We start from the raw sequence: 13,062 nt of genomic DNA on the forward strand, positions 1-13,062 counted from the left end.
TTCGCCTGCCTCGGCTTCCCGAGTGCTAGGGTCACAGTTGTGTGACACTACATATGATCCCAGCTGCCCACTGGCTGATAGGTGGCTCCATAAGCCAGGACAGTGAGTATTATGTGGGCTGAATCAAACTGTGTGACAACCTCTTGGTCACATCTGTACCTTCACTACTGTGTGGGCTCAAACCCTACAATGCCCCTCTAATTCCTGACATCACCTACGTCATGGGTGCAGTAGAGGACACGCACATCTCTGAATGGGATTCCTTTTGACCCAGGTTCTGCCTGTGGGAGCTGCTCACATTGGAGCAGTTTATTCTGCTCTTTCTGGTATCACTTTGTCTAAAGTCCGCCTGTGCCCTGCTGGGTAATGGCGGCTCCCTGCTAGCGGAAACCACGCCTGCACGTTACACCTTTGCGTAGGAACAGAGCTCACATCGTTATAGCATCTTGCCTGTCTGACTCCATTTTACTTATTAAAAAAACCAGAGACTTGAGGCTGGAGAAATGGTTCAGTGGTTAAAGGAACTTGCTTGCAGAGACAGAAGGCCTGGGTTTGATTCCCCAGTACCCATGCAAAGGCAGATGCACAAAGTGGTGTATGCATTTGGAGTTCGTTTGCAGTGGCTAGAGGCCCTGGCATACTCGTTTCTTCTTTCTCTTTTGTTTGCAAATTAAAAAAAAAATGTGTATTTTTAAAAACAGGCTTCTCAGGGCTGGCGAGATGGCTTAGCAGTTAAGGCACTTGCCTGCAAAGCCTAAGGACCCAAGTTTGATTCCCCAGCACCCACGTAAAGTCAGAGGCATGAAGTGGCATATGCATCTGGAGCTCGTTTACAGTGGCTGGAGGATCAGGCATGCTCATTTTCTCTCTTCCCTCTAGTGGTCTTACAAAAAAAAAAATACCAGAGACTTTGGATGTCATTTTGTAATAAAAAATTTATTGAGATGATGTAATTATAGGCTTTTCTTTAAAAATTATTTGCAACTCACTGGCCCTGAGAAAAGGCATTTTTTTGTTTTTTCCTTTTTTTTTTTTGTTACATTCATTTGATTCAGTCCCTTATAAACCCCACACCTCATAAACAAGAGATTAGAAACTAAACAAAAAGGATTCATTCTAGATCCGTCCTGGTTTGCAGGTGGTGCAGTTGCAGTCGCAGCAGGGATCGTCAAGAACGTTCACTTGGCGTGCGTGAGAGATCAGGGTGCTTGGGTTGTGGTGATGCAGATGGGGCCGAGAGGATCTTGGGTTAGTCCTCGGTCGTTTCTGGGCAGGCAGAGATTACTGGGTGTCCCCCCACCCCCCACCCCCCGCCCACAACGGGCTTCCTCGTGTCGCTCCTTTCCGCCCAAATTTCTGCTCAGACAAACAGGCCGAGAGAATGAACAGCAGTTCTAACTAGCACCAGATGACCGGGCAGGAAAACCTGCCCTTTGTTCTTTGCCCTTCCAGCTCTTTCACTTTTCACTTTCCCGGCTGGGAGCGGGTCAAGAGGGGATCCGGATCCCAGTCTAACATCTGCTTCTGCCATGCTATGTGACCCCTGGGCAAGTGATACTATTTCTCGGGTTCTCTTCCTGCCAAAGGCGGTTAATGTTTCAAACGTGGGTTCAGGGTTGGGGCCCCAGACAGTGGCAGAGCAAACAACGGTCACTCACTCATTCCAGTAAAGCCTCGCAACACCATTTAGGTTTCGCCTAGCATGTGACATTCTCACTGGGACAAGGCATCAGTGTAAAAAGACATTGGATCGCAGGATTCTAAGTGTGCTGTGGATAAGAAAAACAAAACAAAGAAACAAAACCAACCCATCGGCCTGCACTGCGCTTTTCTTGTGGGGGACCTTCTCGCCAAATGTTGTGGGACATCCGTGCCGCTGCCTTGGGCCAGCCCATGTTGCTATGGATCACGGTCGGAGCTGTTACCTTCAACATCTACCCAGATTCCAATTTTTTCTTCGGATGGAGACCTGGAGGTAGCCTGGCCAGTAAGTCAGGCTATAAGGTGCCCACCCATCGCCTAGCAATGTTCTGCAATTCCTGACTGCGCCGTTGGAGAGCCAACAATTCCCGCAGTGGCCACGGGGAGAGGCCAACTGTTCTGATTGCTGTGTGAGCTTTTAGTTTGGAATTTTTTCCTCACCTCTCAAGCTTAAAGTTGAGTGATGGAAATTTGTGCTGGATGGATCCCCTGGGCGGGATAGAAAGTGGTGCCTCTTCAAAGTCTGAGAATTTAGTATGAGCCCGAGGACAAGGCACCCCTGGTGAAGCGCCACCCACATCTTCTCCCAAAGAACAAACAGGGAAGACTTGCAGTTAAGAGAGTGAACAGAAAATCATTATGGCTAACATCTGGATGAGAAATAAAGATGACACAAGAATTAGCATCTCTAAGAGGCTGATGCCGTCTTTCTATATCTTACATATTCTCAAAGCTTGTAATACAGGAATCCTTAGAGATAAAGGGAACATCTCTCCGTAATTCACCTGTAAGATTCTTTGGATAGTAAGAGACTGAGTTGTTACAGGAGAGTAAATTGGCCAAAATGAGGTCCTGGTCTCCCATTTGATATTCATACAGAGGACCTCAATTAAAAAAAAATCCAATCTTTCTCTCTAGCTCTTAAACCCAGTGGCTTGCCTAAGCACACCAAGTATTTGGTTTAATCTTCCCATTTGAGATACAGTACCAGTCATCTTAAAGGCTGAAAAGTGTCACCTGAACATGCTTTAAAGACACCTGCAGCACCCTCAAGCTGACCCAGATCACACCTCACCCAGAAGGCCACTGACCTCCCTGAAGGCAGAATAGGGGTGTCTTGGAACAGCAAGAGCAGGCTGGTTCTGCAGGGTGCCTAGTACGGCTGGCTAAGGGGCAGGGCTGGAGCAAGACCAAAGGGCCCCGATCAGCTCATTTCCAGTGTCTCAACCATAGTCCATCTGTTTGCCTGCAGGCTGGTGTCCTGGTGAGTAAGGCCCAGGGAGGACTCTGAGCAGCTCCAACCCCTGCGGAGCCCATGCAGCTCAGAAGTGGCTGGTGGACAGCCTTATGTAGCCAGCTTCACCTGAGACCTACTGCTGTCTGAGCACAGACCTCCCGGAAGGCTGGGAGATGCTCACCTACCGGTGTAGAGGAAACAGAGAGCGAGGAAGGGGGCCGGGTGCTCTGCAAGGCACACCTCATCTTCTCGGCATAAAAGACTCGGCTCCAAAGCTTGCTGTCTGCAACTATGGTGGAAGAGTCTAAGTAGACGGCTAGAAAAGGGTGGTGGTGGGGGATTGAAAATGACTGTCTAAAAATCTGTGGTCAGAAATACTAAAGGGATAGCGCTGTGTTGAGGTGAAAAGCCATGAACACGGCAATGCCGGGATCCGAGGAGGTTCCGGTCTCCCTGGGCTGTGGCCGTGCTCCGGGGTCCTCTCTTGTAAGTGTACACTGTGGAACAGGAAACTTAAGAAAAGCTGGGGATGGGGGTGGGCGGTGTCTAGTGAGGGCATGAAAGGGGACCACAAGAGGGTTTTACTTTCTTGCTAGTCCAAAAAATCTATTCCAGCAGAAAAACCAGCTCCCGCTGCAGCTTTGCTTCTCCACGTCTCTGGCCTGCCAGGCCTGTGCGCTCTCTCCGCATTTTCCACTTTGCAGCACTTGTGAGCTAATCCCAGGTTGCCGGGACCTTCCAGACAGCTTGGCCAGCCTCTGTCTTATCTTAGGCTTTGCTCTCCCAGCCATCTGGGGGAGAGCCTACTGGAGAGGCACTGATCTTTCTGGAACAGAGCAGCACCTGGGTGGTTTCTGGCTTCTCTCGGGTGAGTTGCCAAGGACTGGGACGGGAATCTGACTTTAGACTGCCAGCCAGAGCAGTGGGGTCACTCGTGTTTAGGTGCCAGTATTGCCCAAGACTCTGCAAGAGGCTGCGCTCTGCTGAAAGGCATGGGAAAGAGGAACCGTGAAAGCAGCAAGGAAGGACACAAGAGCCTGGAAAGGAAAGAGAGTGGGGGAGTGGGGAGAAAGCTCTTCGTTTCACATAATCGTTTTTAAAAACAATTTTTTTTTCTTTTGCAGCCAAAACCCAACTACAACAGGAACAAACCTGATCACATGATAGGAAAAAGAGGTATTCTCTTTCCCGACCAGCTGAGCTGGTCTTTGTGAGATTTGCAAAAAATATATATTTATATATAATAGATATATTTCCATAGGAAAACAACATCTGATGTCTTCCCCTGTATGGACAATGAAAAAGGCAAGCTGCATGTTCTAAAAAAAAAAAACCCAAAAAACAAAAAACAGACACCATGAGACTAACAGTGGCTGCGGGGTGAGGGTGAGGGGTCACAGAGGGGGAGGTCCCCAAGGAGAAGGACATGTGACGCTGGAGTCTCAGGCTCGTGACCTCCGCCGGAATCCCAGCCCCGCCTTTGCTGGGTGGTTTGTCTAAGGTGCTCTGGGTCCCTCTTGGTGTGCAAGAGAAGTCGGCCTTCCTGCCATTTCTGTTTCTCTTCCTCTACAGCCGTTCCCAGCCCGCCCGCCCCACGCCTGCTGCGAGCCAGGCGGACAGGTTCCCTCGAAGCCAGCCCGCGAGGAGGCAGTGGGTCCCTTCAGCACTCGTCTTCTTGGTAGATTTGTTCATCCAGCTCTTGGGACTCGAGGTGCTCCAGACGGTCTGTTCGGCCACTCATGATTTCATCAGGCGTCTTCATGAACCTTTGGAACAGGAAATGGAATACTTAAGAGCTTCCTCCCTGCACTCCAACCCATAAAGTAATATATACATAGAGCCATTAACCCCAAACACAAGCATTACCTTAGTGCAAATTAGGAAAGAGTGCCTTTTCTCCACCTGCCTAGAAAGTGCCAGAATGACTACAAAATGTCTCGGGTGACTATGAGGCAGACAGTCCCCTTGGGTGCTATGAAGTGTGTGACTGAAGTCCCATACCAACATAAATGACCCTCCCCCTGGCCCCGCCCCACCCCGCCCACTGATGGGCATAGATCACTTACCCAGTGTGTCTTAGTTTTAGAGAGTTACATTTTTACAAAGACCCACACAAGCCCCCTCCCTTTTAATACACTCCAGACAGTAGCTGAGGGAAAGATACTGAAGTTTGAATTTAGCTTGGAAGGATACAATGCAATGAGAACTGGATAATTTTAAAAACTGAGCATGTTAGTGGAACTGCTTGAAAAATAGGAGGGAAAAAGCCCGGCATGGTGGCACACGCCTTTCATCCCAGCACTCGTGAGGCTGAGGTAGGAGGATCGCCATGAGTTCAAGGCTACGCTGAGATTACATAGTAAATTCCAGGTCAGCTTGGGCTAGAGTGAGACCCTATCTTGAAAAAAATATAAAAAAAGAAAAGAAAAATAGAAGACAAAAGAATCTTTTTCGCTGTTTTCACTTGTCTGCCCTAAAAGCTAACAATGAACTCTCATGAACCTGCCTTTCTTCCTCTGTAACCAGAGCATACGGCAAGCATCTCCTCTGTTCAGTAGGTTCACTTAAAGCAGTGTCGGGGCGGACCATCACCTGGCTCACACGTCCTGGCCTCCTACGCGACCTTCTGTAGCTGTATCTGCGCTTTTCCTTTTCCTAGGCTCTGCTGTGCCCCAGACTGACTACCTGAAACCACACCGTTCCACATTCCATGCTCAGAAGCCCTGGTGTCCAGTCAAAGACAGAGTCTTTGGGGGCTGGAGAGATGGCTTAGCGGTTAAGGCACTTGCCTGTAAAGCCAAAGGACCCAGGTTCTGTTCCCCAAGACCCACATAAGCCAGATGCACAAGGTGGTGCATGCATCTGGAGTTCATTTGCAGTGGCTGGATGCCCTAGTGTGCCCATTCTCCATCTCTCTCTCTGCCTCTTTTTCTCTCTCAAATAAATGAATAAAAATAAATATATTTTTAAAAGAAGATGAGGTCTTTGCCTGTTGGGGCCTTCTCCATCAGTACTCCGGGGCTTATGACTTCCTGAAAATCTTTAGCTTGTTATTCTGGAAACTTCTTAACTCTTTACACTACTCTGTTTGCATTCTGCTCTTCCATCAGAGGGATCCAAGCCAGGCTTGGAAGCTCACACCTTTAACTCTAACTCTTGGGAGGCTGAGATAGGAAGAGAGCTGTGAGTTTGGGACACCAGTCCAGGTTACAGAGTGAGTTCCAGAATAGCTGGGGCTAGAGTGAGACCCTGTCTCAAAAAAAGGTGTATGAATCTGTGTGTGGGGGAGGTGGGATGGGAAGATGGCTCAGCAATTAAAGGCACTTGCTTGCAAGGCCAGACAGCCTGAGTTCAATTCCTCAGCCACACACATAAATTGGACATAAAAAATGTGGTTTAGCTGTCTGGTGTTCATTTGTGGCAGTGTGCACATACACATGCACACATATGTACAAACAAATACCCGCCATGCCCACTTCCCTGGGTCTGTGCCAACCAAGAGCCACCACTATAATATGTTTACCTTTCAAAACCCACTTCCTTAAAAATGACTAGTTGTTCTCTCATTATTAGCACTAGTCTCTTGTAAAGAATCTTGTATTTTTAAGTCTGTGAACTTTCCAGTTGCCAGTGTCTAGCTTCTATATTGCCTCCTATCCAAAACTTCTCCCTCAACAGCTGAAGTCGCCATGGTTCCTTGAGGCCAGCGCCACACATGCACTGTATATGGCTTTTTCTTTTTTAGACTACTTTGTCATGTTAAATTTTTTTGTTGTTGTTTGGTTTTTTGAGGTAGGGTCTCACTCTAGTCCAGGCTGACCTGGAATTCACTATGTAATTCACTACAAAGTCTCAGGGTGGCCTTGAACTCATGGCAATCCTCCTACCTCTGCCTCCCGAGCGCTGGGATTAAAGGTGTGAGCCACCACGCCCGGCTTAATTTTTATTTTATTTTTTGAGGTAGGGTCTCTCGCTAGCTCAGGCTGACCTGGAATTCACTATGTAGTCTCAGGGTGGCCTTGAACTCTCAGTGATCCTGCTACCTCTGCCTCCCCAGTGCTGGAATTAAAGGCGTGCACCACTATGCCCAGTTATTATGGTAAATTTTGATATACAAGGCCTGTCCAAACACTTACTGAAACCCTTTCTGAGTTATTCAAAGTTACATACAATATGCCTCTACCTTGTAGAAGTTGTGACCTAGGTGTGGGGAACAGGATTTCACAATAGGATGAAATTGTACTTGTCACACATATAATTGAAATGCAAATGATACTATGGTGGAAAAGCAAGGAACTCAAGAGATGATGGAAGATGAGGTCTATGTGTGGGAGAGCAGTTGAAGAAGGCCTCGTCAAAGGCCGTGAACTTGAGAGTGTATATATGAAGACAAAAGGTAAAGAGATACTCATTGCTGGAAAAGAGAATCACATTAGTTAGTGTGGGAGACCATGTGGAAGTGTGTATTGTGAATTTGTGAGGCAGGAGCTGACTCAGCCCTGGTGTGACTCTGAAAAGTCCACTCCACCTTCCAGCGCCAGTGAAGACATGGCCTTTCTTCTGCTTTCCTTCCATCCTGCACATCTCACGAAAGCACCGTGCTGTCCCTGGCAGGTGGCCAGTAGGCAATCAACCCAGTAACTGACTTGGAATAAAGGATAACTTTAGTTTAAGATTGCTTAAAACAATGGTGGTGCCCCTGGAGACTTTGAAGGATTCTGGATGGATTTCTCAAATGTGTACAAGCTCGGTCTTAAAGGAATTATGTCTGAAATACTAATGAAATATTTTAGTGGTCATGCCCTACAAAAACTTCTTTAAAATTCACTGGGCGTGGAGGCGCATGCCTTTAATCCCAGCACTGGGGAGGGCAGAGGTAGGAGGATTGCTGTGAGTTCAAGGCCACATTGAGACTACATAGTGAGTTCCTGGTCAGCCTGGGCTAGTGTGAGACCCTACCCTGAAAACAAAAAAAACAAAAGCAACAACAACAAAAAAAGAATGTGACCAGTGAGGTACACTGGCTGAGTCCAGTGGCAATCAATTGTCCAGCACGAAGGCTAGGGAGGTCAAAACTAATGGTAGGGTGAAGCATGAAGAGAAGGTTGTCAACACTCAGAGGAGGACTCCTGAAGAGACCGTGCTGCCCGAGCTCAAGAACTGTACATCTAACTCTAATCTAGTGCCTTCTTGTGACCAAGAACAGGGCAGCGAGGCAGAACAGCCCTTCCCGTAGACACATCGAAGGACCAGAGAGAGGCTGTCTCATCTCCAAAGTCTTCCTTGCCTCTGAGTCTTCTTACACAGTATGCCTAGACACACCCCCTCACACTCATAGAGAAACACCTCACTTTGTATTCTTATTTTTCAATTTGTTTTTAAAAATACCACTTATGGCGGGGCATGTTGACACATGCCTTTAATCCCAGCTCTCGGGAGGCATAGGTAGGAGGATTGTCGTGAGTTCAAGGCCAGCCTGAGACTACATAGTGAATTCCAGGTCAGCCTGAGCTAGAGTGAGATCCTGCCTTGGACAGCCAAAAATAAATAAATAAATAAAATACCATTTATTTATTTATTTGATTGTGAGAGGGAAAAGAGGCAAATAGAGAGAGAGAATGGGCACGCTAGGGCCTCTAGCCACTGCATAAGAACTCCAGGTACATGCGCCACCTTGCGTATCTGGCTTTACGTGGTTACTTAGGAATTGAACCTGGGTCCTGAGGCTTTGCTGGCAACCACCTTAACCACTAAACCATCTCTCCAGCCCTGTATTTATTTATTTTTAAATTATTTTTCTAAAAACTTATTTGAGAGTGACAGATGGAGAAAGAGGCAGATACATAGAGAGAAAATGGGCATGCCAGGGCCTCTAATCACTGCAAACGAACTGCAGATGCATGCACCACCTTGTGCATTTGGTTTACGTGGGTCCTGGAGAAATCAAGCCTTGAGCCAGGGTCCTTAAGCTTCACAGGCAAGTGTTTAACCACTAAGCCATCTCTCCAGCCCTTTATTTTTATTTTTTGAAGCAAGGTCTCACTTTAGCCCAGGCTGACCCAAAACCCACTCTGTGGCCCAGGATGTTCTTGGACTTGTGGTGATCTTCCTGCCCCAGCCTGGGTTAAAGGCGTGTGCCGCCATGCCCAGCTCCCTCGTGGTGATCTTCCTACCCCAGCCTGGGTTAAAGGCGTGTGCCGCCATGCCCACTTTGTTGCTCGGGTTTCCAGTCTCTGCCTCGCTCTGGTTTCACCACCTCACCATGTTGCCTGCAGCATGACGCCCGTAACTCCCGTAATAAAGCCCCATTTCTAAGTGGGCAGCGCCCCAGTGCCTCTCTTGGCCCTGGCTGCTCTTCCTGTCTATAACATGCAGCCGCGTCATCAGCAGACACGGGGCTAAGGGAGCTCTTCTGTGGTCACTCCACTCTGCTTCCACGCTGGCGACAGCCGTTTCTGTGTCTTTTGAAGGCTGCAGTTATTCCATGATTCCACACCAACATTCCTTCTCAATGCTAAATCCTGGCTTCTGTGTTCTTTCCAAGAAATGTCACCAAGCTAGTGAGCTCATCAGCTCAAACACAGTGCCGGTTTCAACCTGTAGGTGGGGAATCCCAAATCCCCATCTCCACCCCACCTGTCGCTCTTTCTGTCCTGTCTGCCCACATCTGTGATATCGGAACACGGGATGGCTGACCTGTCAAGGGTCCACTTCTGCCTTTCCTAAGTTGTCCTTTAGATTGGTTGTTTTCTTCTAACTCTGAAAATCACTGTCTTGGTAAGTTTAAGTGGCAGAAAACCATTAGCTGTGGGGAATCCTGGACACAGTGGCTTTTATCCTTTTCTGACTGTGACGCACTTGAGAAATACAACATGGGGTGAAGCCTGCCAGGTCAGGTTCGACCCCCCCGCCAGGACCCACGTAAAATCAGATGCACACAGTGGCACATGTGTCTGGAGTTTGTTTCCTGTGGCAAGAGGCTCTGGAAACCCCATACACATTTTCTCTCTTTGATATTTTCAGCTCCACCTTATTCTGTATTTCATTAAAAAGTAGCTGTTGGGGCCGGGCGTGGTGGCACACACCTTTAAGCCCAGCATTCGGGATGCAGAGGTAGGAGGATCATCACCCTGATACTCCGTAGTGAATTCCAGGTCAGCCTGAGCTACAGTGGGACCCTACCTCAAAAAACAAAAACAAAATCAAAAGTTGTTGGGGGCTGGAGACTGGAGAGATTGCTTAGTGGTTAAGGCTCTTGCCTGTGAAGCCTAAGGACCCAGGTTCAATTCCCTAGTAAGCATGTAAGTCATATGTACAAGGTGGTGCATGCGTCTGGAGTTCATTTGCAGTGGCTAGAGGCCCTGGTGTGCCTGTTCTCTCTCTTTCTCACATAAATAAAAGTAATTGTGTCAGACGTGGTGGTGACGCACACCTTTAATCCCAGGCACCCGGTAGGCAGAGGTAGGAGGACTGCTGTGAGTTTGAGGCCACTCTAAGACTATGCATTAAATAGTGGATTCCATGTCAGACTGGGCTAGAGTGAGACCCTACCTTGAAAAGCCAAACAGAGGACCAACCAAAGAAATAAAAAGTAGTTAATGACCAATTAACCTATGTCATGACTCGCTCCAGGTCACTACCTGCAGATTAAAGAACACTGGCTCAGACAGCAGCTCACAGGGTAGGTGACCTGGAAGTCCAGCCTTAGTTCCTCATTTTATGTTGACAATGGTTATTCACAGCTCCCTGTAATGCTGCCAGCCTTCAATGCCAGATAAGCTATTTGGTGCCCATGTTATTTTAGAGGTGAGTCAGGTTGTGTTTTTTTAGCTTTGGCTTCCGTACAGGACAGACATAAGTCAAAAAAAAAAAAAAATCTTTTTCTTTTTCTTAAATCCTAACAAACAGCACCTGGTTTCCAGTTTGTGATGTCTGCAGTAATGGCTTTAGGTCTGTGACAGGCAAGTCAGTCTCCCCCTCCCTTATGTAAAGAAAATCATATCCTCCCAAAAGAAGGAAAGGAGAAGAGGAGGGACGCTACCTGAACAAAAGCCTTTGTCCTGGCTCCTTCCTGATAATGTTTAGCTTGTAGTAGTGGCGCAGGGCTCTGGACATTTTCTCATAGGTCATGTTTGTTCTGTTCTGTTTGTTCAAAGGAGGAAGGGGGGGGGGAGAAAAAAAAAGCACAAAGACACAATGAAATACCTCAGAAAAGGCGCTGGGGTGGCTGCACAAATAAAACCTCTTCAGCCTTTCCATGTGGCTTCTCTGACCCTTTCCTCGGGCCCGCTGCCTTTTACATCCACTGTGGCCAAGGTCCCCCTGTGACGAGCCACCCTTTGTGGAAGGTGACAGCTCTCCTGTGGTCACATTCCCTGCAACCATCCTCAGTTCCTTCCCCCAAGGCTATTCCCAGCTGTGCCCTGGTGGCTCCTGCGTGCCCCCCTCTCTTCTGGGTCACTCTTTACTACTGAGCCACACGCAGTCTTTTTTAGTTGCAATACCACCCCCCCCCCAAGGTTGTCTCTGGTCTGTCCTTGCTGTTGTTTAAATTCCATCACAGCAGCAGGAATACAGCGCGGTTCTGCACCCCAGGGGCTGCGGCGTGATGGGAGATGCACAGAGAGGGTTTCCTAGTGACTCACAAGCTCAAGCGTCTATCATGGTGTCTTGCCATATTTGGTCCTGGCCTTCAGCAGGTCCTCCTCCTCGGCTGACTGCCTGGCCTTCACCCAGCTGGGCTGGGCTCTGCTATCTTGCTGCCCCCTGATATGGCCTTAGATCCATCTGCCATCTGGCCCTGACCACACTAACCTCCTCCTTTATGTCTGCACATTTGAACTGTCTTCCTTACCATAAAAAGACCTTATGTTTTGATTTCCCTTTCGTCCCCCTTCTCCTCCTACTTTGAAAATGTGGGGGCTGGGGTGAGGGGAGCAATCAAACGTCTCACACTGTTTCCTTGCAAGGTGGATGTTTCACTGTCAGCATGTCCTTTCCATGTAGAAATGGACTTCTGTGAACAAGGGAGTTTCCAACTGAGCGGACCAGAACAGACACTTCCTAAAGATCCCCTGTGAGTCACAGAGCTCTCAGCACTTCCCTGTTCCCCAGTTCCCAATGGCAGCAAGGGTGGCAGAACCAGGTCAAGGGGGGCGGTGGCCACATTGGATACTGAATGGGGCGCTGGTGACTTAGCGGGCGCTGGGTAGATGTCACACATGGAAGGAGACATCCTTAATTGTTTCCTTCCATTGTAACTAACCAATTGTTTACAAGCCGCATAATCCTGGGTGGAGTTAGGAGACCAGGCAATGACCCCACGACCACCCCCAGCACCAGTTTTCCTAGCCAAGATCTGGTTCCCTTGGTTACCTTATGATTACCCCACAGTCGAGCCAGTCCGTTGGGATCCACTATCCGGAAGATTTTGGATTCTTTGTCCTCCCATCGGATGAAGTTTTCGTACCGACTGTCAGACAGTAACTGATAGACGTAATCCCAAAGTAGTCTACAGTCTGCAGAGGGAGGAAAAGGGAGGAAGAGCTTTTGCAGGAAGAGTCAAAAAAAAAAAAAAGGAGTTTGTGCACTGGAGAGAAGGCTTGGTGGTTAAAGCGTTTGCCCGCGAAGCCTAAGGCATAAGCCAAATGCACGAGGTGGCACATGTGTCTGGATGCAGTGGCTAGAGGCCCTGGTATGCCCATTCATTCTCTCTCTCTCTCTTAAATAAATAAATAAAATATTTTTAAAAACCGAGTTTGTAACCATGAGTTTGTTCTCTTTTGGACTGATTGTCTAACCTGAGGAAACTCAGGTGCAGAGAGAGTGGGTAAGATCCCATTGAAGAGGTGTGACCTTTCACCAGTGGAGGCTTAGAGCCCAGCAGAGCCAGCCACCTTGGATGAAGGTGCGCCAGGAAAGAGGAAAAGACTCGTTCAAAATCAGGAATAAAACCTGAGCTTGAACAAAGACCATCTGAAAGACAGGTGGTGAGCTGTACTTGCCAATGAGCTGGCCTGGCAGTGGTCTGCAAGCAGTCTCGAACAACTGGCAAAAGAGTCTTGACATTCCAACAGGAGTGGGTGATAAAGGGCTGTAGAGATTGCTTAGTGGTTAAGGTGCTT

General features: G+C 48.2%; 1 protein-coding gene across 1 annotated transcript in view; it reads right to left on the reverse strand.

Moving 5' to 3' along the window:
* Positions 1–994: 994 nt before the first annotated feature.
* Positions 995–13,062, reverse strand: part of Etv6 (ETS variant transcription factor 6) — a 259,969-nt gene continuing 247,901 nt past the window's right edge. Inside the window, exons 6-8 of the mRNA XM_045139694.1 lie at positions 12,314–12,456; positions 10,980–11,080; positions 995–4,704 (exon numbers count right to left, since the gene is read on the reverse strand). Of these exons, the coding sequence (XP_044995629.1) occupies positions 4,599–4,704; positions 10,980–11,080; positions 12,314–12,456 (350 nt within the window). The 3' untranslated portion in view covers positions 995–4,598. The remainder of the gene's footprint in view (positions 4,705–10,979; positions 11,081–12,313; positions 12,457–13,062) is intronic.

The sequence above is a fragment of the Jaculus jaculus genome, chromosome 23 (genome assembly GCF_020740685.1).
Source record: "Jaculus jaculus isolate mJacJac1 chromosome 23, mJacJac1.mat.Y.cur, whole genome shotgun sequence".
Taxonomy (NCBI): Eukaryota; Metazoa; Chordata; class Mammalia; order Rodentia; family Dipodidae; genus Jaculus; species Jaculus jaculus.